Source organism: Xylocopa sonorina, chromosome 1, assembly GCF_050948175.1.
Source record: "Xylocopa sonorina isolate GNS202 chromosome 1, iyXylSono1_principal, whole genome shotgun sequence".
NCBI lineage: Eukaryota > Metazoa > Arthropoda > Insecta > Hymenoptera > Apidae > Xylocopa > Xylocopa sonorina.
Genome location: NC_135193.1, coordinates 9,112,258 through 9,134,068, shown reverse-complemented (window position 1 = coordinate 9,134,068; position 21,811 = coordinate 9,112,258). Strand labels below are relative to the sequence as shown.

Genomic DNA, 21,811 nt, shown 5'->3' with positions numbered 1-21,811 from the left:
GAAAAATGGTACATTCAACGTCAGACGCATGTAGGTAGGCTGATATTCTGCGAGGCAATAATTTTCCTGGCGGCGGTATACTGTTTTCGAAAATTTCTGCTTTTGTTTTGCAACGGTACGTGGTCACCCGTATGTGCCACTGTAAATACGGATAAAGCTGACCCGAATGATGTAAGAACACCGGCTGCGCGTTGCAATATTGTTGCGTTTAAACAATATAATTCACGCGCAAAACTTTTCCACTTTGGATAAGACTGTGCAAATGGCCCACGATAAAGACCGCCTATGGTCGTGAAAATCGGTGGAAAAAAACCAGGCATGGCTTTATCGCGGTTCGCAGTTGTAAATCTAAAAATATCTGGCATCATCAAATTGAACATTTATGAGCATTAGTGCGACAAAGTGTACCGTATCGCAATATCGGGAGCAACAATGCGAAATAAGATTTTTTTAGTAATCGTTCTGAGAAAACTCTTTTCTATATCTAATTAGTGTATCGTTGTACTTTGGAATTACAGTTGAACAATCGTTATAAAAGGTACCAAGCCATAATTGGACTGTGTTTCGATAAAATCGCGTTGGGAATAAGAAATGCAGAAAGATTGTGCTAGAAACAATACACTGTGCTTAGAAACAATAGTGTGCGAAGATTGGTGTCACACTGCATTTCTGTCATAACGTAATGGTTCGAGATTAACATTTAGTTGCTCTGGTGAAACCATAACGGTACACCAAGTGAATTTTCAGGTTGTATATGGAACTGAATGTTGCACATTTGTATACAATTGAAGGCAATTATCAAATCATAAAATTGTTGACGTAATTAGGGTTTATTGAAGCTCTTAACACCTGTTACTCGAAGGCAACATTCTGACGATCTTTACACCGTTCCACGATACACTAGAACACCCATTAGAGCGGTTTAGCGGCTTAACGGTTTAAAAGAGCCATAATATCTAAGACCGCTTCTGAATGAACTGATCTTGGAATGCGAACTAATTCATAATTATGATTACGAGTAAGATTTATGAAAATCCTACGACTTCATTACGTGTATACTACTTCTTTAAATGATAGCGATCATAATAAAAATGTTGTTCCACCGATGTTTCATCATTGTCTAAGTAATAAATGAATTCCTCCCACCTGAATTGCTTCACGGAAGACAAATTTAAAAGAGCCTAACCATTAATTAAAACGAAAAAAAGTTCTTCTTATCTAAATGGCATTCCTCTTGCCGCATTCTTGAAAACGTATGCAAGCCCGCACTCTCGTCGAATGCCTTTATCGGCGAAATAAATCCGCGCACGTTCAATATCAGGGAGATTGTGCAAGCAACACGAACAATTCGCGTACTTCGAGACCGACTTAAATCCGCAGGCTGTGAAACAGATTCATTCACAACTTACCGTGAACGCAGCTTAGAACATTACGGAAAATTCGAAGAGCTTCGGGAGGAATATCGTAAATCTAGATGATCCCTAGATGCGAAGATATTCGCAAGCCGAAAAGTAAAATTGACAAGTACGAGCGGAACGATGTTCGAGCTTTGGAGTCGGGGGAAGCTACTACCTCGAATTGTTTCGCAATTGCGAGAAACGAAAATCGAAAATCACCGCGGATTTTCGATGCACCCTGATAGAAAACCGTAGATCGAAAACTACTCTAGCAGTAGTAGTAGTGTACTCGTAACGCGAAATGGGTATACCCGTTTGGCGTGTTTCAGATCTGGTTGAAGTTGAAAAACAGGTTCGATCGATTGAAAAATTGACGATCGTCGCGAAAACATGACGCGCGAACGGTCGCGTTTTCGATTCTGGAATCTGTCACTCGCAGCATTCGCGGCACACCTTGCCGCGGGATACGGTGGATTAGAAAGTCCTCGTGGAACGATCGACTCGTAAATGCTTCAATCGTTTCACAACGAAACGCTCTGAGACGTAAGCGTATACTATGCAGTCTTTACGCTACCACCAGACTTGGATTTATGGTCTCGTAACGCGTAGACGGTCATCTTTACATCGTCGAAAGCCACGTTCGCTCTATTTGTACAAATTTCCGCGGAAACACGTGGCTCACGCAACGATTCGCGGTAAACGTGCCTGGAAAATTCGAAAACTTTTCACTCGCGACGTATCTAACTCAGCTTCTCTTCATTTTGCTTTGGTTCTGAATGAGTATGTTCGAAGCTTCTGCTACAGATTCAACAATTTTGTTATGAATAATTTACAAACCCAAATTTGCTTCCTAATAGTCGTGAAACAAGCGAAGGGGTTGATTTAATGAGAAAATAATTATACCGTGACCTTCATAAGAAGATGCAGCAAGCTTTAAGTTAAGCGCGTAAAGTAGTGCACGATTTTCATATCTGCTTCATAAATCAGTTCTAACGAGCCGTTTCACGTAGTTACTTTTACTAACTACGAGCTTCTGAACGCTTTTACTGAGGTCTTCGTTTGGACAGTGGGACGCGAGGTTAAAGTACTGACGTAAACACTGACCATCTAGCCAAAGTTGGTCCGACTTCGTACGGGCACAGGAAGGCAAACAAAGCCAGTGATTGATTTTAAATAATGCAATGGCATAAGGAAGTAGTCGTGCAAGAATATTTTGCGATAGTCTGACGCACTTCATTCACATCGAGTAGATTACGTTTGCTTCCCTGAGTAAACTCCACTGGACTACTTCACGAGCGCTTTGAATATACTGATCCGTTGTTATCGTAACATCATTCCAACATCATTTCAGTGTGACGGGTCGATCGATGATATTAGTCAGAATGAAATAGTATCGAACTCTGCGAACCATTAAAACCGAATTATCATCGTTTATTTCCTTCGATTTGTTTGATCGAAATGAATTAAATGGTAGATAATTGGTAGCAATAGAATGATTAGCCGATTCTCAGCTACCTGGAATTTTAATGTTTCAAAAGGAATCACGGTGTGTAACCATAATTCAGCGCAGCTGTGTCTAACAAAATCATAGCTCGTAACGCTAATTGTTTGCATTCTTCCGTTCTGTGTCACTGTTCGAAACAATTAGACGTTATATTAGGAGTACGTCACAGCAGGGGAGTCTGTTTTATTCCCTGGTGAAAACGATCGAGCACAGATCATAGCTCGAGATTTACGTATAAAGTATAAGTTACGGCCGTGAGCCAGTAAAGAGTTTTAACGAGAAAGTACACTATATATGGTGTATGAAAAATTATCCTCATAATGCCTGCTAGTATAACATTTTTTCTATACTTCTTTGCCCGTAATGAATAGTATACAGCAGTGAAGAATAAATGTAATACCTTAAACGAAATTACGTTTCAGAGATCGTATATAACAAAACTACCAACAGCCGTGCTTTTTAACACACACGTACAAGGCTGAACGCAAGGATGCAAGAGTTGATCGCGTTTTCCAATAACTTGCTAATAGTGAAACCTCGTGTGGAAAACTCTGTGCACGCATTCTTTTCAGTACTTTACCAATTGCTTTAGGCGTATTTTGCCTTCCTCAGTTTAATTGCACCAACTAACATTCTTGAACACCTAAGAAAACAAAAATTCTATGATACTTGTAATCATCGCGATTTGAGAGAAATAGGGTGCTCAAATTTGCTTAAAAGGTGACCAATGAGTGGAATTCCAAGTCCTATCAGTATACGTATATTGAATTTTAATAAAAAATAGCGGTAGTCTTACGTTTAAAATGTAATTCGATACGCTATACTTTACTTTACTTTGTGTTACTGCGCTTGTAAAAAATATAAATATTCGTAGAATGTGTATTTTAGTTTAACCGATATTGATAATTGGACTTCTTATCGTTGTTGATGTGTTGCATAATTCAGACATCCTTAAATTTGAAATTTGCAACAAAAAACGTGTGCTAGTTTTAGTTTCCATAAAACTAACAGAGACTTTCTTACGTGTGTTGTCTGTGTTTACGACAACATAAACAGGTGTTTCCTTTATTTATTATCACATTCGTTAACACATTTCGTGTAATTACACGTGATATTGAACTTGGAATTTATAATTTTATGGCTTGCACTTAATTGTGCCGACTTTCGTTGATAATAATATTTTCCACATTCACTTTGTTTATTTTACTTTTGTAATTAGTCAATCTGTCCTTGTTAATTATGCCGTTTTTCATAATTACTGTGTTTGAACTTGATTTGCCTAACTCAAGGTAATCCTATTTTTAATAAATTTTCATTTTTCACAGAATCTACGAAACGTTTCTAACTTCAACTTCTCTCGATCCTCACAGTTTCTCGTTTGCGCAATGTCACGCTTACGAATAATCAAAATGTTAGTTAGGGTAATTAAATTGAGAAGGACGCCATACTGCCTCACCTTCTACTGCATATCTTATATTACACTTTTTACTTTAAGCTAAAATATCCAGAAAAATGATCCTTATCCGCCTTCGAAGTTGTTTTTCCTTGAAACCCCAATATTTAAATTCCTATTAGTTAGCCAACCAGACGAGTCTTATCCTCTGTACATCCATTCAATCCTGCAACCTGTTGCGCGGTTCGACTCGAACGAATCGCGAGGACGGTAAGTCACCAAACCGGATGTTCTTTCGAAAGTCGCGAGTACACAACGAATACTATCAGTTCCATATGGTTTACCTTGCGAACCTTTCCAGGCATCGACGTTCATTACACCCCAACAAAGAATTCCTCCGTGACCATTCCAATCCGCCAAGAAAACCCTTCGATCTCCGAAACTCTTCAATCGAAGACCTATGCACCTGTGTACATGGGCGCTGCCGTTCCCTAAACGTAACAGAGCGTCAGCCAAAATGAGCGGCTCGGGTAACAATTTCAAATTCAGTTGGCGTGTTCACGCGAAACACCTTTCGCACGTACGATTCTTTATCTCCGCCGCGACGCTGCTTCTCGAATATTCGTATCGTTCGATAACGGTGTCGCTACCTTACACGACCTGCTATCAAGTCGAGGCAAAGCACAGATAGTCGACCGTAAAGTTTCAGTGAAAACTCGCGGCCGCGCATCTCCACGAGACGGAGACATGCTGTACCATTCGCTTGGGATTACCGTTATCCATGTTTGAATTCGGTGATCCAGGGAGAACAAGGATCGAAGGTTTGCGCTCGGGGTATAGGTGAGAAGAGTCGAGTCTCGTTTAGAGAAGGAAACTTGAAAGGATGTTCCCAGCCGGGCAAATAACTGATTCGTATTGGCCAAGTTACTTAACGTTCGAATTACTGGCGATCGAAACCTATTTATTTATACTGTGGAAAGTCAAACGAGAGGTACACGGAAAAGTACACAAGATGCAAGGAGAGAAACGTATATTACCCGTGGTAAATTGGCCATTTTTACCACTCTAGTATTCCAGTGTCAGATTCAAGCGACTTGAAGTCAACTACCCAACTTGGCTATTGAAGATGAGCGTAGAAACTTAAAAGGACTTTTCAGGTCAAATAAATAACAGACTCACGGGTTGGTAAAGTGATCTCGCGTTATTCGAGTTCAAGTAACTTGATCAATCGGAGCATAATGATCACGAGATCGATCGAGGGCCCGCGATGCTCTCGATCCCGACACACAGACTAACCCCCAGGCCGCACGATTCGACCGGAACCTTTAAATTCACTTTTACAGCGAGCACGTCATACTGTTGTGTACACGAATACGCGGTGACGATTTCACGTTACACTTTCTGCGCTTGGCAAGCCACTGTTTTCGTGCGTATCCGATTTCTCGCGATCAGCTTTTTCCACCGATGTCGTTGATGGGCGCGAGCGAGCGCACGAACTCGTACGGAATACCGATACCCGATAACTTTTAAAATAAATGAGGTCACCAGTGATAAATATTAAATAACTGTACATGTGCAGCCCGCGCTAACTGCACGCGTGTATACACCTGGCTCTCGATACCTTTGCGAACTGATTGAGGAACGAGTTACAAGGAAATGCTCCGTTCGATCGCCTCGAAATAGAACACGATGGATCTATGCATGCGATCGACAAGTTTCTAATAGTCGATTCACCAAAGCCACTGATTAGAAGAAAACAAAAGGAAATGAAGTAGAGTAGATACAAAGACCTACTCATCGTGAAAAGAGATTCGGGGGGGTTCATGTACAGTTATAAGTACGTAACTAAACTTCTAAACGACCTATCAAGATCAATCAAGGAACGAAAAATAAATAAGTAAAAGTTAATACACTTACGTGTTTACAGTCCTTATATCGATCGTCTATCGTCCAGAGGATGCGATCTTTCTTTCTGTTCTCCACGGGTCTTCTTCCGATCTCTACGCCGCCCCAGCGCTCTTCCTCCTTCCCTCACTTATTCGATCGGCAGCACGCGATCGACTGACGTCCGCGGGCCGTCGACAAGACCAAAATGACGGTGCTCGAAACGATTGCTCTACCACGGACCGAGAACAACACTCTACCAGCTACCGTGTTTCTTTTATGTTAATGTTCGCCGACTTTTTTCTTTCTCTCTTTCGCGTTTATTATTTTTCTTTTTTTTTGCTTCTACCGTATCATGCCACCACGAGGACCGCACGAAAGCACGATACGAACAAGGATTCACGTTAAGGGGCAAGTGAAACTAGAGAGGAGGGGAGGGTACGAACGGTAATCGCGAACGTGTAGATCGGAGTTAAACGACGGACTTTTCGAAAGCGTGGAAAAAGCGTAGAGATTGTTCGGCAAAGTAGCTACATCCGAACGGTACGGGGGTTCGGAGACAACTGAGCCTACCGCCGGACTTTGGAATCGGTGAGCAGTCTTGCGTCGGTTCGCCGGACTCGCGAAGACTTCTCGAGTTCGAGGCTCCGTAAAGTCGCGCTCGTTGTTTTCTTCTGTCTTTCTCCTTCCTTCTTTCTCTGTCACTATCTCTCCCACCGTGCCTCCTTCTCACTCTCTGTACGGATACACGGTACACCAAGTGCACGGTATACAAGCGCGTTCTACCTTCGCGACGAGCCTCGCTTCTGTTCCTCCTGTTTCTCCTTCTGCTCCTTTTGTCCGTTCGCCCCGTGGCTTTTCTGTGTTGCTACACAGCCCGCGCCGCGCCGCATGCGGAGCCACCACCGAACCGCAAGCGTCGCGGCCTACCCAGCGCACGCACGTGCGTGTCTCGCGACTTTGCCCGCGTACGACCCGATCGCGGTGGTACCGATGGAAATCGAGTATTGTTTGCTCGCCGTCTGCCATGTTCCGCTCATTTGTCTGAAACAGTTCAGTATTGATACTTATTCCGTGTTTTTCCTCTTGCGCCAATTATCTTCACCGCTCTTCACAGTCAAAACTTTCTAATGAATTTCCTAAAAAGAAGATAGCATTAGAGTAGAATCAGTGATAAGAAACGATAGTAATAAGATGCGAATTACCATTCGATCGTACCGCCTGCGAAAAAAACTTATATACAAACATATTTTGTTCTTAGTTATAAGAAACGATTGGTTGACTTATTGAGAAATTTAATCAAAGTAACTTACCAGAATACTGTATTCCGTTTGACTGCCGCAATTTTCACAAGAAATCGTACATTGAGATATTTAAGTTACACAGCATAATCCACCTTCTTCGGGCTTTAGATATCCCCTCGTCTCAGATAGCGATAGTGCAGCAAATACCTATTTCGCAAATATTGTAAACTATTATCATACTGTCGTCACAAGGGTTATAAAAATTGCACTTATTATATAATCTAAATAATATAACATACCATTAATAGATATATAGACTAAGTCACGGATGAAACATATGTAAATGCAAGGATAAAAACGGTACTTAGATAATGATACACGCATAATAAAATCTATGAGTAGTGTGGTGCATTGTATAGCAATACACGGTTCGTGAATATTAATAACACACGCGGAAACTTAATGATCACACTCAGTGACTAATGATCAAACCAGAATGTCGACAATTGATCGAGCAGTTCCGTGTGCCAGAAATATTTCGTTTCGATTGAAAAGTTTTCTTAGCAATTCGATATCAAATTTTTCTAATAAGGGATCATATTAAAATACCAATGATCAGTTTAGATGAAATCTGTTACATTGAATTAGGACTGTAGATATAATTTACCTGTTTTACATTCCTTGTAATACTTGAAACAGCAAAAGAGGGGGGTAACAACTTAACGAACAAACTTGACGAACTAATGAGTCATCTTTCTGAAAGAGTCTCTATTTTAAATATACAATAAGTTGTATACACCAAATGTATTCCCTGTTTGCAGACGCGTGATATACCTGAAAATAACTGTTTTTCTAATCGAGGTCTGCCCATCTGCAAATGATTAACTTTATAATCTTATTATATTTAGCTTATGGAACAAGATGATTACGTAATAAATTTTCCTGTCGAAAATGAAGTCGTTATCTCGAGGAATAATCGTATAATTCGGGTAAACGTCAAACCTCACTCTCATCTGTTTATGGAGCCCTGAATCATCGACCGATTATAATCGGTACTGTGCCTTATAATGAGCTACTTAAGTTGTGTATACGAATGCATTAAAAGTCGCAGACGGTAGGTCGCGATGTGTGCACTCCAATACGATCCTTTTGTCGTCGTTGAATCAGTACGTGATCGGTATATAGTAAGAACGCCAGCTTTACGACCTTTAGGAGGGATCTCGAGTGACCGTAAAGAAGCTTCGAATTGTCCAACCCCGAAGGAATTACCTAAGGAATTTTATGGTTTTTGACCTGAGAGATCCTGTTACCGGACAATTTTCTCAAGAAATGACCTTTCTCTTTTCTCGCCGCAGGAAAAATTTGTGCTCTGTTTCCTAGAAAGGCATAACACTACTAGTTACTTCATAAGGATCTCGTAACAATTTGAAAAGGCTATTGCAGCGACCAACGGTTTTTGTTTTTGCTAATGGTACAAATATACGATTCAACGTATGCAATACGCTTTACGTATATGAAATTCAATAGCAAGGTGAACACCAAATTACAATTTGCTTAAACCCTTTCATCGAATGATAATTTATAATTTGTTTACTTTCCTTTCAAGTTCGTTGAAACAATTGTACTGTTTCATCAAAGTGAATCATGTTGATCCGCCTTAGTGAGGCAATAAGGATGTAGTCCAGGTACGCATAATAAAATCTAAAGCTCGTGTATGTAAAGTCACATCCTTGGAGTATCCCTGAGAGGCCCTCGGATGCCATCAGTGTTTTTCCATTACACAATCGTTAACTGAACCTATCGACACTGATTTCTAGAACGCTCGCCTGTAAACGCTATGAGAACACCTTGAAGATGACCACACCTTCGATGGATACTTTTCGTATATCTTTCAGATTTGTCCCTTGAAATAAACAATGAGTATTATATACCTTGATTTAGATGGTAATGAAAGTAACGATTGAAATTAAAAAAAAAAATGGATAGAATGTTGTTGCAAGATTAATTTATTATTCGATACGATGGATGTAATATTTTGTCGTACGGAATAGAAATTTGTCTGAAATTTCCACCAAGTAGGCCATGGCTTTGTGGCCCGTTCCCGTAGATTATGACATCAATACTTTTTGCGTAACACCAGTGAGCGACAAATGCCTAAGTTAGGTTAATATTCAGGATGCACCACCGGACCGATCAGCTGCGCAGATTATACACGTTACAAAGTTATTTACACATTCAGGGTATTCTATACAAAGAATAAAAATTTTTGGAGCGGAGGCTGAAGATATCCATTGCTTGGGCCCTCGATTACGTTTGGGGCGAAGTCGTACACACTCTTTTGTTTTTGTGCAAGTTTGTTTCAAGCAGACTGATGATACAGCATTGACAGTCTGAAACTAAAGCTTTATCATTTCACTGAAATTTCGACTTCCATACATCACATTAATTTTGCACTTTTATCATTTATGATTTGTAAACTGACTGTTGTTAAGTAATAATTCCAGGAAACATTGGCCATATACTTTATAATCTAAGAGTTTAATCCTCTGTGCATATTAGAAAATATTTAAAGTCCTTGAGCTTTTAGTATTGTACTGGCCGGCTTAACATTTTAAGTAGTGGTTTATAGATTAGCTTAGGAGCGTCGATGGCCCACAGAAAGTCTATGTGGTTAAATTTCTTAAATGGCACATGAAAAATAATTGGTTTATTTGGTAACTTGCTGACTAATTTAATTACATCCTGAAATGGAAATAAATAATAACGATAGAATAAAAGGATGGGAGCACTTAAGTATCTGCATTTTGTGAAATTTTCTGAAACACGCACAATGCGACTAGAAAACCAATCGTTGTCCCCGCAAAACAGCACAATTGGAACTACAACGTTCGATACATTATACTCAGGTGGTTTGATACTATTGTACATCACCATGTTTTGCCTTTCACCATAATCGTATTGTCTAAAATATCCAGATTGGATTTCTTGAGCGAAATGAACCAAGGTCTTGGTAGACGTACCAGCTGGTGTATGGTTCAAAATCGTCGGCAACAGCGTCTGTGTAACAATTAAAATGTTTGTGTAAACAAGTAAAAATTAGCGTTAGTGGGCATAGATCTTTGCATGCGCTTATACAACACGTGTACTCACATAATTAAATTGCGCTTTGTCGAAGCCAACGAGAACAAACATCGAGTTAGCGCAAATTTTTTCTTCCAAGAAGTTAAAGTAACACAAATATTTTGCTAAGAATTTTATTACAAAATTCTGCGGCAAAAACTCGCCCTCCCCGAGTAAAGAGAAGATTACCTGAGTGGAAACATTGCGATAAAAATTGGAGCGTTTCATCGAGCTAACTATTGTAGTCGTTTGCTTAACATTGTTATTTTCTACCTTATAGCTAGTTGCTAACGGTGCTAAGTACCGTAAAGGGCTCTGTACGTGTTTCATGAACACTACTGGGGCAAAATTATACACCGATTGCAACAGTCCTGCTATTTGCGGCCGTTCGCTGGCCATCACGTAGAAGCACGTTGTACCCATCGAGAATCCAATATACGCTCTCAACATATTCTCCTTCAGTCTTACAATGTAGGTGATCATCGCCGGTAGATCATAAATACCCGACTCATGAAAGCTACACAAACATATTATTAAATAATTTTCTTAATAATTAAATAATTATTAAGTATGTTAAATTTTTATGAAAATGTTTGTTAATCGTTACTTATTACATACGTAAGTTACAGTTTTTCTATAGCAATAGGAAAGCTATCAGTAGAGTAGCAGTCAGTATATAATTAGTTCTTACGAATACCTGAAGTCCCAAAACTTCGGATCATCCTCAGACAAGGTAGTGTGAGCTCTTGAATAAGTATTGCCACGAAAATTTCCAAACCATACATCGTAACCATCATCAGCTAACAAATAAGCTGGAAAAACAAAGAATATATTAATTAACACTGCATGATCCAAAAGTTTCATTACAATTCCAAATGTCTAATTTTTCCTTTAAAATAGACGTGGTATAAATATGTAAAACTAGTCCATTTTCTTTTACCAAGAGATTTCCCTTTCCCAGACAAAACCCAGTCCGCCGAGCTGCCCAATACACCGTGTTGCAAGAAAACCGCGGGCGATCCAGGTTCCCCCGGAATACGATGCATCGTCAAGATGTAACTATCTTCAGTTAATACTACATGTGCTTCAGCCGGGTAACCATCTTTTCTTATTATCTGCAGCTATGTTAAAGAAACAAATATTAATTAGTGTAAAATGTTACGCGATAAATTTATTAATTAATTGTTAATAATAATATTTTTATTCATTGAAATGCTACATCATGTTGTGTAAAAACACTGCTACTACCGTACATAATTTTTCCACGCGTTAGTCATGTTAATTCCAAGAATAAAGATCAAATATTTCGTTAACAATAAGTAAGTATATAAGTTCATTTAGTAACTTAAAAGCTTAACGTGTTTTCCAATTAACAAATTAAAAAAAAATATGGAACTGTACAATGAAACAGAAAATTTCTGCATTTATACCATTTTGCAGACAACTAATTTTCAATGATCATAATTGCAATAATTCACTGGACTCGCGAGCAAAAAAGGGTGAAAGACAAATATACTTTTGGATAAAAAATTTCATTTTCTTTCTTAGCGATTTCGTACCTAATTATGCATATTGTTTACACATAGATTTAAATTTCCTTATGATATCTTAATTTTTGTCTCCCACGTGACAAAACACTGCGTCATCCTCTTAGCTCTCTATTTAAAGAAAGCAAAAGGAAGAAATCGGTCAGTGAAAGAGTAGGCGAATACAACGGTTGTAGGACAACAGAAGTATGCTAAAAACTCTTAGATAATAAATTTAGTGGCATATGTAGGTTTAGAAAGATATGAATTAACATAAACGTAGGCGTTCAAATGATAAAGATCGACACATAGAACGCCTGAACGGTATCGAACCAGCTATTCATCGCCCGTTTAGCAGCACAGTACCGGACATAACAACATTCAGTTGTCCACGCGTCGGCAACACATGAGACCTGCATTGACATATTCGCAGCCATGTATCATCCATGTAACAAAATTCGACGAAAAGGAAGATAATTAAAGAAGATGGTCACTGTTACCGGTAATGCGGTAACATGCGGTACGCATGCTAGTTAACGTATGAACGATATAGGAAGATTATGCAGGCATCATAGTTAGTTTCTGCTGAGACGGTACCGTTGAGTATCAATGCTATGCTACTGTCGTTAAGTAGTTGCACTTCTATTGAGATACGTGTAATAAAGTGAATTTATTGATGCTGGTCCGATACCGTCAGACGTTGTCTTGTTAAGTGGACGACGGCCTTCTTAGTCATTGCGATATCTAGCCAAACGAAACATGATCAATTCCTATAGAGGAAAATGTGTAAAGTTTTGCCCTTCCACATCTTAGATTCGTATGTCACTTTTACTATGATTTATGAATGATATCCTCGAACTTATTGATCGGACCTTGTACATGTTTTATCGCTGCAATAAATGAAGTACGTGTATATATAGTGTATTCCAGCGCATTTCTTATCTATTTGGAAATAAATTGTGAACACACAACAACAATAAAGATTTTAATACGTGATTAAAATTTCATTGCAAAATCATAGTCTCTATTGCGTTTTATGTCTCTAACATATAAAATTAAGATTATAGCACTATCCTTACCGTGTTGAGCTCGACATTGGCAGTATTAGGGGGCATTCCAAGCAAATGCCGCAATCTGGCCATGATACTGAATGAGATCGCAGGAGAAATGACGATAAACAGGTTTAAGAATACAACGATGATGGTTTTCATCCTAAGTATTTTCCAAAAAACAACAAAACAGAAAGAATAGTATTATGAGAAACACTGAGACACTTATTTACAATATCATGCAAATTTATCGAATGTGTTTACTAGCACAAATGTATAAACACCGCTCTTAGACTTCCTTCTAGCAAAGATGAAACGTTAATAATCATTTGTCTTTCCGTTGACCAGAATGATGTTATCACTGGAAATGAGTTTTGAACATTAAACATTACCCGGACACATGATTCATGCAAGACTTAACAGTATAGTTTTCAATGTCAAAAAATGCATTTATTAACACGTTCATTGTCCAAATGCTGAATCACATATGACTGAGATAGAAAAATAAGTATCGTTTACATGTAAAGCGACCCGTACAGATTACCATTTATCATGGGTTGATAATTTGAAGGCAACTCTATCAGTTTTGAACTTTTTATTAATTATATTTACTTAGAAATAATTGTGCGGATTGACACGTGATGCATCGAACATATATAGTTCCCTTAGCCCATTGAAAATCAATTCGGTTGTGCGAACGTTACGATAATATCTAATTAACTTAATAAAACGAAACAAAAAATAACGAAACAAATATTAACACTTCGATAGCGTTGTAATAAACATAATACCCTATTTTTATGAATGATCGATGTGTTGGAACAGGTGCTGTTAGAGCGAGTGAAGGAAAAACAGATTTGAGAACTTTATAGAATGTGGTTATCCGTTTTTTGAATATATGACTAATAATAATTTCAAGATAAAGAAATTGCGAAATTCAACGTGCTCTTATAAATGTATATATACTTTTATGTCAAATAGAAAACACGTTAACTTTTGTTAAACGTGCAGAAATTCAATATTTCCTTTTACATACCTTCAGAGGGAGATTTCAAAATATATAATTGAATTGCACTTCACTTTGTATACTATGGAATACTAGAGAAACGGTTTTATCCGAACTACTTGAATCATCTTATATTACATTTTATCATTTTCAGTAATCAAATAATCTTCTGCCAAAAAAATTAAAGGCTTTCCTAAAATAATATCTTAAATGAATATTTATTATTTATTCATGCGATTACCAAGTATTTTATAATTATTGGAGTGTAATATGTTTACTGTTATGTAAAATCTTGAATTTTTTGACACAACCGTATATTTATTTACCTCACATATGTACACTGTTTAGCACGAATAAGGATACAAATTAGAACGCAATATTACGCTTCGCGCAACTCTTCCATATACTGGCGTCCAATTCGAAGTGTACAATTGTGTCTTGTTGTACGTATTAATTAAAATTTGTTTGTCTACTTCAATTTGTTGTGAAATAATTTGTGGTAATATTAGTGAATTAATGCGTGTATTGAATTTCGTTATTTAGAACTTGAATTGGAAATTACATGATAATACGATTGTATTTAAGTTTGAGGTTATGTTTACGAAGATTTTCGAAATACGTTTCCTTGATCATCTCTTATTCTTTTTTTGTCAATTAACATTCACTTAAGTTGAACGAAAGCAGACAATATAAATAATAAAATACGGAAAAACACAAAAAATAAATAAATATTTCAATATACCTAAATCAACTGTTTATTTTAAAAATCATAAGTATTACACGCATAATGAAATTAATTCATGTTATTATATGAAGAATATAATTATACTTGTGACAGAATTATAATACGTACATAACACATTTACGTAGTGGTCAACATAGAATAAATGTCTTCGTTGTTATGTATTTATGTTAACGCGTTAGACAATTCTTCTGAATTTACGATCGTTTGACAGCTTAGTAAATAGAACAAAATTCGTTTTTAAAGTACAATATTAAAAAAGACGTTTAAAACGAAAAAGTGTACACTTCAGAGTAAGTTTAGTCGAATATTTATACCATGTACACTACATATATGTATTATAATTTGAAGTTTAATCAATGCCGGTAAATAATATATATTTTATTAAAATTATATTTTTCTCTAAATCACTTTCACTATAACTAGGAATATAGTATTATTCTATAATTACTTCGTGTAATTACTATAATCGTGATGTAAATATTGCACGTTCGCGTGAACCTATTTTACGTCAATGTCAAAGAAAAACCGGATAACCTTAACAGATACATGTATATATAACGTAACCTCTCCTTCTCATGTCGCATTTTAAGGTATCTTCCATTTGTATTTCAGCCTGTAAAAATGAACGAAGTAACACTGCCTCCTTCGCCAAATTGGTATTTAAGCAATATCCTTGCTTGTTCTTATAATGGTACAGTAGCTTGGGGTGCTAGAAGTATGATAGTTGTTGCCAAACCTAGTGAAAATAAGAAAATATTACAATACTCTATCATTAGGCATGCACATAAATCTAAAGTGACATGTGTTGCGTTTACTCCTTACTTTGAAGAATTGAATGCTAATTTAATAGCTTCTACAGGAGATGATAATACGATTAAAATATGGAATTTGGAAACATTATCTATTATGTATACTCATCTCTTAGAAGCTGTAAGTGCAATGTTTCTAAGTGCTAGATAAATTCTTAATGATCCTTTATTGTTAATTTTTTGTTAATTTTAGGATAAACAAGCAATATCTATTGATTGGTCACATAAAGATCCATATGTCTTGTATGGAGGAATCTCTGATGGTTCTGTACTCTCATGGAACACTTATTTTGATACGACCTCTTCAATTTTATTAGGGAAAATGATACCTACATGTATTTCCTCTTGTCCTCATAATTCGCATCTTGTGGCCGTAGGTTCTCAAAATGGTTTAGTATACATTGTCAATGTTCAAGGTAAAGGAAAGATAATTTATAAGCTAAGAGGACATGATAAGGAAATAGTTAGTTTATCATGGTGTCCTTCAGAGAATAATATTCTAAGTGAGAATCTTAGTAGGGATTTATTATTAGCATCAGGAGGGAAAGATAGGTAATTTAAAAAATTGCTATAAAGATTTCTAATAACAATATACTGCATTTTTTGTACATTTATTCTAAAATTTCATAAAACTTTTCAGATCAATTTTTATTTGGAAAGCCGGCGGAGATGGACGTTACGAAATTACAATTTCATTGCCTGCATTACCTTTTGATTCTCAACAACACAAAAGCAAGTTAAATGTATCTGTAGGCAATTGGATTGTAATTAACTGGATAGAGCCCAAACTATTACTGACAAGTTCTTATTGGGGTGAATTAATTTCTCATGATTTATCAACAATAAAAAAAAGTAAACCTAATGTTAAATTAATACATGGATATCACAACCGAGGTTTGTTTTGTATCGCATCTGTACCAACAATTCAAGAAACTTTAATAGAGGATTGGAGAGTGAAGCAAAGGTTATTGGTAACAAATTTATAATTAAATATGATTATGAAGCAAGTACATACATTCAAATATTTCTAATAAAATACAGGCACACAATCTGGACATTGGGGCAGGATCGTAGAATTATTTGTTGTGGAATAAAAGAAAATAACATTGAAATAGATCATAACATTTTCACACAAGGTGGATATGTTTACTGTATTGCTGCTTGTCCATTAGACACATCACACGTTGCATTTGGCGTTGGAGATGCGATGCTGCGATTGTGGAATTTATCAGCAGCGCATAGTACTTCTTTTGATATAACTATTCTATGGCAAAAAATTAAAGGAAAAATCCGTGCGGTAAAACCTAGATGAAATATTCGAAAATTTGATTCTTTAATTATCTTTATGATCATATAAACTGATTTTTTCATATCACTATGTAATCCTAGATATCATGGCATCCCGAAAAAGAAAATTTATTGGCATATGCCACTGAAGAAGGTCGTGTTGGTGTATTTAATATAACTGGTGGCAAACCACCCACAGTGTATAGACAATATCATAGAAATATAGTATATGTTATTGGTTGGGGACCAAATCCAAAAAATAAACAACATGTATTATATTCCTGTGCAGAAGGAGAGCTCGTATACTATGATCGAGAAAAACCAAATCAAGGTAACATTTCAAGTTTTATAATCAATATCATAAGAGTGGCATGTGTCATAAAAGTCCCAATTTTGAACAAAACAAAGTATCAACATTTTTATTAAAAAATGCAATTTTATAATTTTGTTTATACTTATCTTCAAAAACTAAAATTAAAAGTTATAATTCTTTTAACTAGAACCTACATCTGTGCTGAAGAAGGAATGCACAGAATTTTCCTGGAAGCCAGACTTTTCCTGCTTGGCAGCAGGATTTAGAAATGGGTATGTTTCACTAAATGTTCTATATGCGAAATTCATAAAAATATATTTTTCATCTTACAGTACAATTTCGTTTTTTAATCAAGAATTTGAAACACGCGGATGTGCTCAGTTTTCTTCAAAAATGGTACACTGCTTAGTATGGCATCCTGAAAGCACAGCAACAGACTTGACACTTTCTCCGTTAAAAAATTACTTAGCAGTCGCTTTCGAATCATGCACTGTAGTGGTTTACGATTTAACCAATTTTATGGATCATTTTACAAAAGCAAAAGATACGACTAAAAACGACAATTTAGAAGAAAATTGCGATATTTACAAAGTCCATGAAATTGTAGCGACCTTAACCGGTCATAGTAGAAGTGTTGTTTGTTTAGCATGGAATCCGTATATTAGTGGGCAGTTAATATCTGGTAGTTATGACGGAATTGCGCAGGTATTAATTTTTACTGTATTCACATTCTTTCACTACTTTAAAAACATGTATAAGTATTAGCCATAGCTAACGTATTTACTTTCAATTAAAAAATATTGAATATAAAAAGAAATTCTGAAAATATTATATCAAATATATATAGCTTCTTCTTCAAGCTTAAAACAATGATATAGAAATTGATCTGCTTTCATCAAAGTATTAAAACATTTTAGGTGTGGAATGTTGAAACGCAAAAATTAATAGCTACCTACACAGGACATAGCGGTCCAGTGTTATGTTGCATGTGGAGTCCACTGGATCCTGATTTCATTATAACAGGCTCGATAGATTTTACAATACGGATATGGAAAGTAGCTTCTAATTTACCGCAAGAAAAAGTGTATGAGAAACCACAACAAAAAACAGGAAAGAAACAAAACAAAACAGATAAAACTATTGATAGCTCAATTGAAAATAATTTAACTAATTCAACAAATTCTCTATCCGATAACTCTCCTTCGGATGTTTTACAGACTATACAAAGTATAAAAATGTTATTTGCATACTCAATAGCTAATATATTACCACAGCATAACAAATCTTTGATTATTTCAGAAACAGTGGTTCCGAAGGAAGCAAAAAAAAAAAAGGTTGAACGAACATCGTATTTCGCGACAAGTGTTAAAACAGCGAATGATAAAATATCCATACTTAACTCACTTTTAGATATTGTAAGAAATATGAAAAATGAAAATTTTAATTTCGAAGAAATTCAGGTGGATAATTCATATCATATGATACCAGTATTATTTTCAACGCAAGACAATTTTATGTCACTTTTGACTGATGAAAGTAAATATATTAGTTAATTTACCATTAATAGATTATGAATGTTTATGTGATCTTATGTTTTGATAATTGTCTGATAAATACGTTTTCTACGCTTTTTTGTATATAGAATATGCTCGTACTTGTACAAGAAAACATAATCTGACCACAGAAATGGATATATGTTGTGACAAACTTGAAGAAAACTTGGAGGTAGCAGCTACAGAGAAGCGCCTCAATGACTTTCTTGTCTCACTTGCACCTAGTTTGTCCATGAAGTATGTATATATTTATGGAATTTAATTAATTATACATAACCACTGAACGTAAAAACTTCAAACTCCATAACATTAGAGTATAGAACTGAAATGTTGTAAAAGTGAGCTAACAATAATGCGTTGCAGAACATGGAAACATATGTGTGAAGTATATGCGCATCAGTTAATAAATGAGGGCAATATTCACAAAGCAGTATCATACTTACTTTGTATCCATAAAACTTACAAAGCTATAGAAGTATTTCAGGATGTAAATTTATATGAAGAAGCATATATTCTTGCCAAATGTAAGCTCCAACCGGATGATCCAATTCTTACAGATATACTAAGAAATTGGGCATTATATAGCACATACGTAGGCAATTTTGAACAGACAGCATATATGTAAGTTATAGAATTATGAATTACGCAATATAAATAAAAAACATCGTGGTTTACTTTTATTTTCAGTTATGCGAAATTAGGAGAATTTCCTGACATAGTAAAACATCTTGCACGCCGTAAAGATGCAACTACATTATTAACAGCATATGAAATTGCACTGTTATGCAATGATGATGCTTTAAGTAAATCTGTAGCCGAGCAAGCCGTAACTGCGGCTTTAACAAATTCAGAATATGATTTAGTTCGAACTATAATAGCAAAAATTCCATATCTTAAGGTTTGTTTGCATCTTGTACCATTCACTATATGTGTATATAAATTTGGTGAATAATTTCGTATTTTCTATATTATAAACATCTGCGATATCTTTTAAAATACGCAAATTTTTAGTATCAGGAAGTACATTTACTGACCTTCGAAGAACTCCGAAGAACGATTCAGAAAAATGTAAGTCTCGACATGATTCAAATGTGGCTAGATGGAAAATCAGAGTACGGTCTATTGCAAACTTTAGAAACAGTTTGCGGTGATTGTAGTTCTTATTATAATGACTTGTGTAAAAGTAGCTTTTGTAATACTTTAGAAAACGAAGAAATGGTAAGATTGATAATCTAAAATATACATACATACGAGATATCCCATTATTAAATAATGTGAACTATTGTGCTAATAATTATAATATTTTATTTTAGTTATGGTTAACGGTTGGCCACGAAATCTCACTAGCAGTAGCTTCTATGGATAAAGAACAGAAATTAAAACATATTGTCACTGCTTTACATACAATTACTCAATTTGAAACTTTACATCGAATGGATTTAGAAAATGAGCATAGTTTCTTAATGGAAATTATTATCAAGTTGGACTCTACAAGTTTAACGGATGAAACAAGCATTTACAGAAAGACTGATTACCCTATATCAATTAGTTTACGAGCATATTTATGTTATGCTTTTCTAAGTTGGCTTGTATACAGTATAGACAAAAAATCTATTAACGATAATGTTGAGACTTATATTGACTTGATTGAGCATTTGCTTGAAGATGCGCTAAATAAACAAACAGTAAAACATTGGTCAATAAGAAATGATATTAGTAAACTGGAGAGTCAAATAGCCTCTAGTAAATGTAAGTTATAGAAATATTGTTTAATTAAAGCATAATGATGATTCATATTAATTTATTTGTTAGGTAAGACGCAAGAAGAAGATAAAAATGATCAAGATATAGAATTACTTATGGCAGAACTAAGTACGTTAAAAATAGAAAGAAAAGAAATTTCCAATAAACTTGTTTATGTTCCAAACCCTGTTATGATATATTGTAAAGCGAATGAATTATGGAACAAATTATTGAACGAAACTATTAAAAACAAGTTTTCAGATGTTATTTCCAAATTATGGACGAACGCAACAACCTAAATAAATGTGTGTAATTATTTATTTTGATGATTTCAGACAAAAATATATAGAGTACTGCACATTAATAATACTATACAAATATAGAGTGACTCATTACTCGTATAACAAATTTTGACAGCTATTACTACACCTCAAAAGCAGCAAAAAAATTCATATAAACATAGGTCCGATCTTTTGAGGTGTAATATCAGCTGTAAAAATTTGTCGCATGAGTAGTAAATCACCCTCTATATTACACATCTATTGCCTTCCTGATGTCGATCCCGCTTCTCTTTCCTTCTCTTTGCTTCTCCCTCTCTCTCTCTCTCTCTCTCTCTCACCTTAATTCAGAATTTTAGAGTACTGCTGATTAAATAAAGAAATTCCTTTGAAATTTTCATTGAAAAGAAAGAGTAAGATAAATTATATCTCCCGCTTTAGAGGTAGAAGCGAGAAAGATATATGAAAAAGCTATAGGAAGGAGTGAGACAGATGCGATGGACCTCACTCGCGAACCCCTGGCGCCATCTCTGTGAAAAGTGCTCAAACTGGTCGCACATAATTATCAACAGCGAAGTGAACTACTGAAAACTACTAGCGCCATCTCTGTGAAAAGTAGTGAAACTAATTCCCGACTAGTTTCAGTATTTCTCTAAGAGATGGCGCTAGTAGTTTTTAGTAGTTCACTTCGCTGTCGATAACAATGTGCGACCAGTTTGAGCACTTTTCACAGAGATGGCGCCAGGGGTTCGCGAGTGAGGTCTATAGCTTTATATATATATATATCTTTCTCTCTCTTACTTCTAAAGCGGGAGATATAATTTATCTTATTCTTTCTGTTTAATGAAAATTAAGGAATTTCCTTATTTAATCAGCAGTACTTTAAAATTTTGTAATTAAGATGAGAGGAAAGCAATAGATATGTAATATATAGGGTAATTCACTACTCGTGTAACAAAG

General features: G+C 35.8%; 3 protein-coding genes across 4 annotated transcripts in view; 1 reads left to right on the top strand and 2 right to left on the bottom strand.

The window, feature by feature from the left end:
• The window catches only part of LOC143433378 (UNC93-like protein), a 32,380-nt gene extending 25,749 nt beyond the window's left edge, over nt 1-6,631 (bottom strand). Inside the window, exon 1 of the mRNA XM_076910730.1 lies at nt 6,212-6,631. The gene's annotated coding sequence lies outside the window, so the exon portion shown is untranslated. The remainder of the gene's footprint in view (nt 1-6,211) is intronic.
• A 3,374-nt stretch (nt 6,632-10,005) lies between these two features.
• On the bottom strand, nt 10,006-14,465 carry LOC143422835 (lipase 3-like). The gene is made up of 8 exons (XM_076893816.1): nt 14,450-14,465; nt 13,148-13,280; nt 11,483-11,663; nt 11,240-11,354; nt 10,816-11,059; nt 10,573-10,731; nt 10,252-10,479; nt 10,006-10,164 (listed from the first exon to the last, which is right to left on the bottom strand). The coding sequence occupies exons 2-8, from the start codon at nt 13,277-13,279 to the stop codon at nt 10,006-10,008; spliced, it is 1,218 nt and encodes a 405-aa protein (XP_076749931.1). The 5' UTR covers nt 13,280; nt 14,450-14,465.
• Nucleotides 14,466-15,141: 676 nt separating this feature from the next.
• On the top strand, nt 15,142-20,904 carry LOC143424379 (gem-associated protein 5-like). 2 transcript variants are annotated; one of them, XM_076896413.1, is made up of 16 exons: nt 15,142-15,158; nt 15,481-15,798; nt 15,871-16,229; nt 16,318-16,641; nt 16,719-16,974; nt 17,067-17,295; nt 17,465-17,549; nt 17,610-17,982; nt 18,195-18,504; nt 18,577-18,813; nt 18,920-19,067; nt 19,194-19,451; nt 19,518-19,728; nt 19,842-20,048; nt 20,144-20,579; nt 20,643-20,904. In XM_076896413.1, exons 2-16 carry the CDS (start codon nt 15,490-15,492, stop codon nt 20,870-20,872), a joined length of 3,972 nt encoding a protein of 1,323 aa, XP_076752528.1. In that variant the 5' UTR covers nt 15,142-15,158; nt 15,481-15,489; the 3' UTR covers nt 20,873-20,904. The 2 variants fall into 2 exon arrangements, with proteins under 2 accessions (XP_076752528.1, XP_076752519.1); XM_076896404.1 differs by lacking the exon at nt 15,142-15,158 and adding an exon at nt 15,193-15,230.
• Nucleotides 20,905-21,811: the final 907 nt, after the last annotated feature.

Excerpts from the sequence above, each read along its gene's own strand:
- LOC143422835 (XM_076893816.1), bottom strand. The coding sequence starts at position 13,279 with ATGAAAACCATCATCGTTGTATTCTTAAACCTGTTTATCGTCATTTCT. Across the intron at positions 11,664-13,147 it reads CCAATGTCGAGCTCAACACG|CTGCAGATAATAAGAAAAGA; the intron begins GTAAGGATAGTG and ends TCTTTAACATAG. Across the intron at positions 11,060-11,239 it reads CCGAAGTTTTGGGACTTCAG|CTTTCATGAGTCGGGTATTT; the intron begins GTATTCGTAAGA and ends ATGTTTGTGTAG.
- LOC143424379 (XM_076896404.1), top strand. Across the intron at positions 15,799-15,870 it reads ATACTCATCTCTTAGAAGCT|GATAAACAAGCAATATCTAT; the intron begins GTAAGTGCAATG and ends TGTTAATTTTAG. Across the intron at positions 19,068-19,193 it reads GCACCTAGTTTGTCCATGAA|AACATGGAAACATATGTGTG; the intron begins GTATGTATATAT and ends AATGCGTTGCAG.